Here is a 970-nt window from a genome sequence, read left to right as displayed (position 1 = left end):
GTTACTATTGCGAGCGTTGGTGACGATTGAAGTTGAATTCAATACAAGCTATTTCGGCTATTGCTGTGAAAAATGACCGACTCAAAGTTTGATCTGAAATTGATTCCAGAGTTTGATGGGTCCACATCTGTCGTTGACTGGGTTGAGAGGGTCGAGTTGACCTGCAATCTCTGTGAGGTAAAGAGAGTGCACACTGTGATTCCCCTGAGATTGGCTGGGGGCGCTCTGAGTGTGTATCAGCAACTTAGTGCCACCGAGAAAGCTGATGTGACTGCTATAAAAAATGTGCTGTAGAAATTATTTGCAATTAATCCTTGCATGGCTTATAAAAGAATCGCCTCCAGGAAGCTCATTCTGGGAGAAACTGTGGATCTGTTCTTTGCGGAATTGAAGAAACTTGATGTGCTGTTTGGCAATAGAGTGTCAGAGAGGACATTGGTATATGCATTTGTGGCCGGCCTTCCCACCCGTGTTAAGCAATTGTTGAGAGCCTCTACCATTGTGTCCGCAACACATATGGAGCACTTGATGGAATGTGCCCAGGCTATCATCAGGGATGAGGAGGATCTGGGGGAACCAGTTGTGATGGCAACAAAGGCAGCCCAGAACGAGGCTAGGGAGATTCCCAGTCTGAGCTCCATGACTAATGGAAGATGTTACCGCTGTGGTCGGCAAGGTCATTTTGTGAGAAGCTGCACTGACAAAAGGCAGGGCAACTGCGCTGTTTCCAATGTGGCGGCATAGGGCACCTAGCCCAAAACTGTGCAGGAAACACGTCAGGGGGCAGGATGTCCTGCTCCCCAGACAAGATCTAAATGATGTGCAACCTACGATAGCTGTGTACGTGAACCGAGTACTCTGCTCATCTCTTCTCGACTCTGGCTGCTCACATACTCTCATTAGTACCAGATTGGGTCGGACCTGGACTAAAAGGAATATTAAAGTCACCACAATAGGTGGCGAGACACAA

At 47.8% G+C, this 970-nt stretch overlaps 1 protein-coding gene across 1 annotated transcript; it reads left to right on the top strand.

Moving 5' to 3' along the window:
• Positions 1-318: 318 nt before the first annotated feature.
• On the top strand, positions 319-744 carry LOC145297881 (uncharacterized). The gene has a single exon (XM_080144208.1). It carries the CDS (start codon positions 319-321, stop codon positions 742-744), a length of 426 nt encoding a protein of 141 aa, XP_080000334.1.
• The last annotated feature ends 226 nt before the right edge of the window (positions 745-970 follow it).

This window comes from Euprymna scolopes, chromosome 18, assembly GCF_053919585.1.
Source record: "Euprymna scolopes isolate OS-2025 chromosome 18, ASM5391958v1, whole genome shotgun sequence".
NCBI lineage: Eukaryota > Metazoa > Mollusca > Cephalopoda > Sepiida > Sepiolidae > Euprymna > Euprymna scolopes.
Note: the sequence above shows the minus strand (reverse complement) of the source record. Positions and strands in the feature narration are given on the sequence as shown.

What these genes read in the sequence shown, in the direction of transcription:
- LOC145297881 (XM_080144208.1), top strand. Translation starts at nt 319, where the DNA reads ATGGCTTATAAAAGAATCGCCTCCAGGAAGCTCATTCTGGGAGAAACT.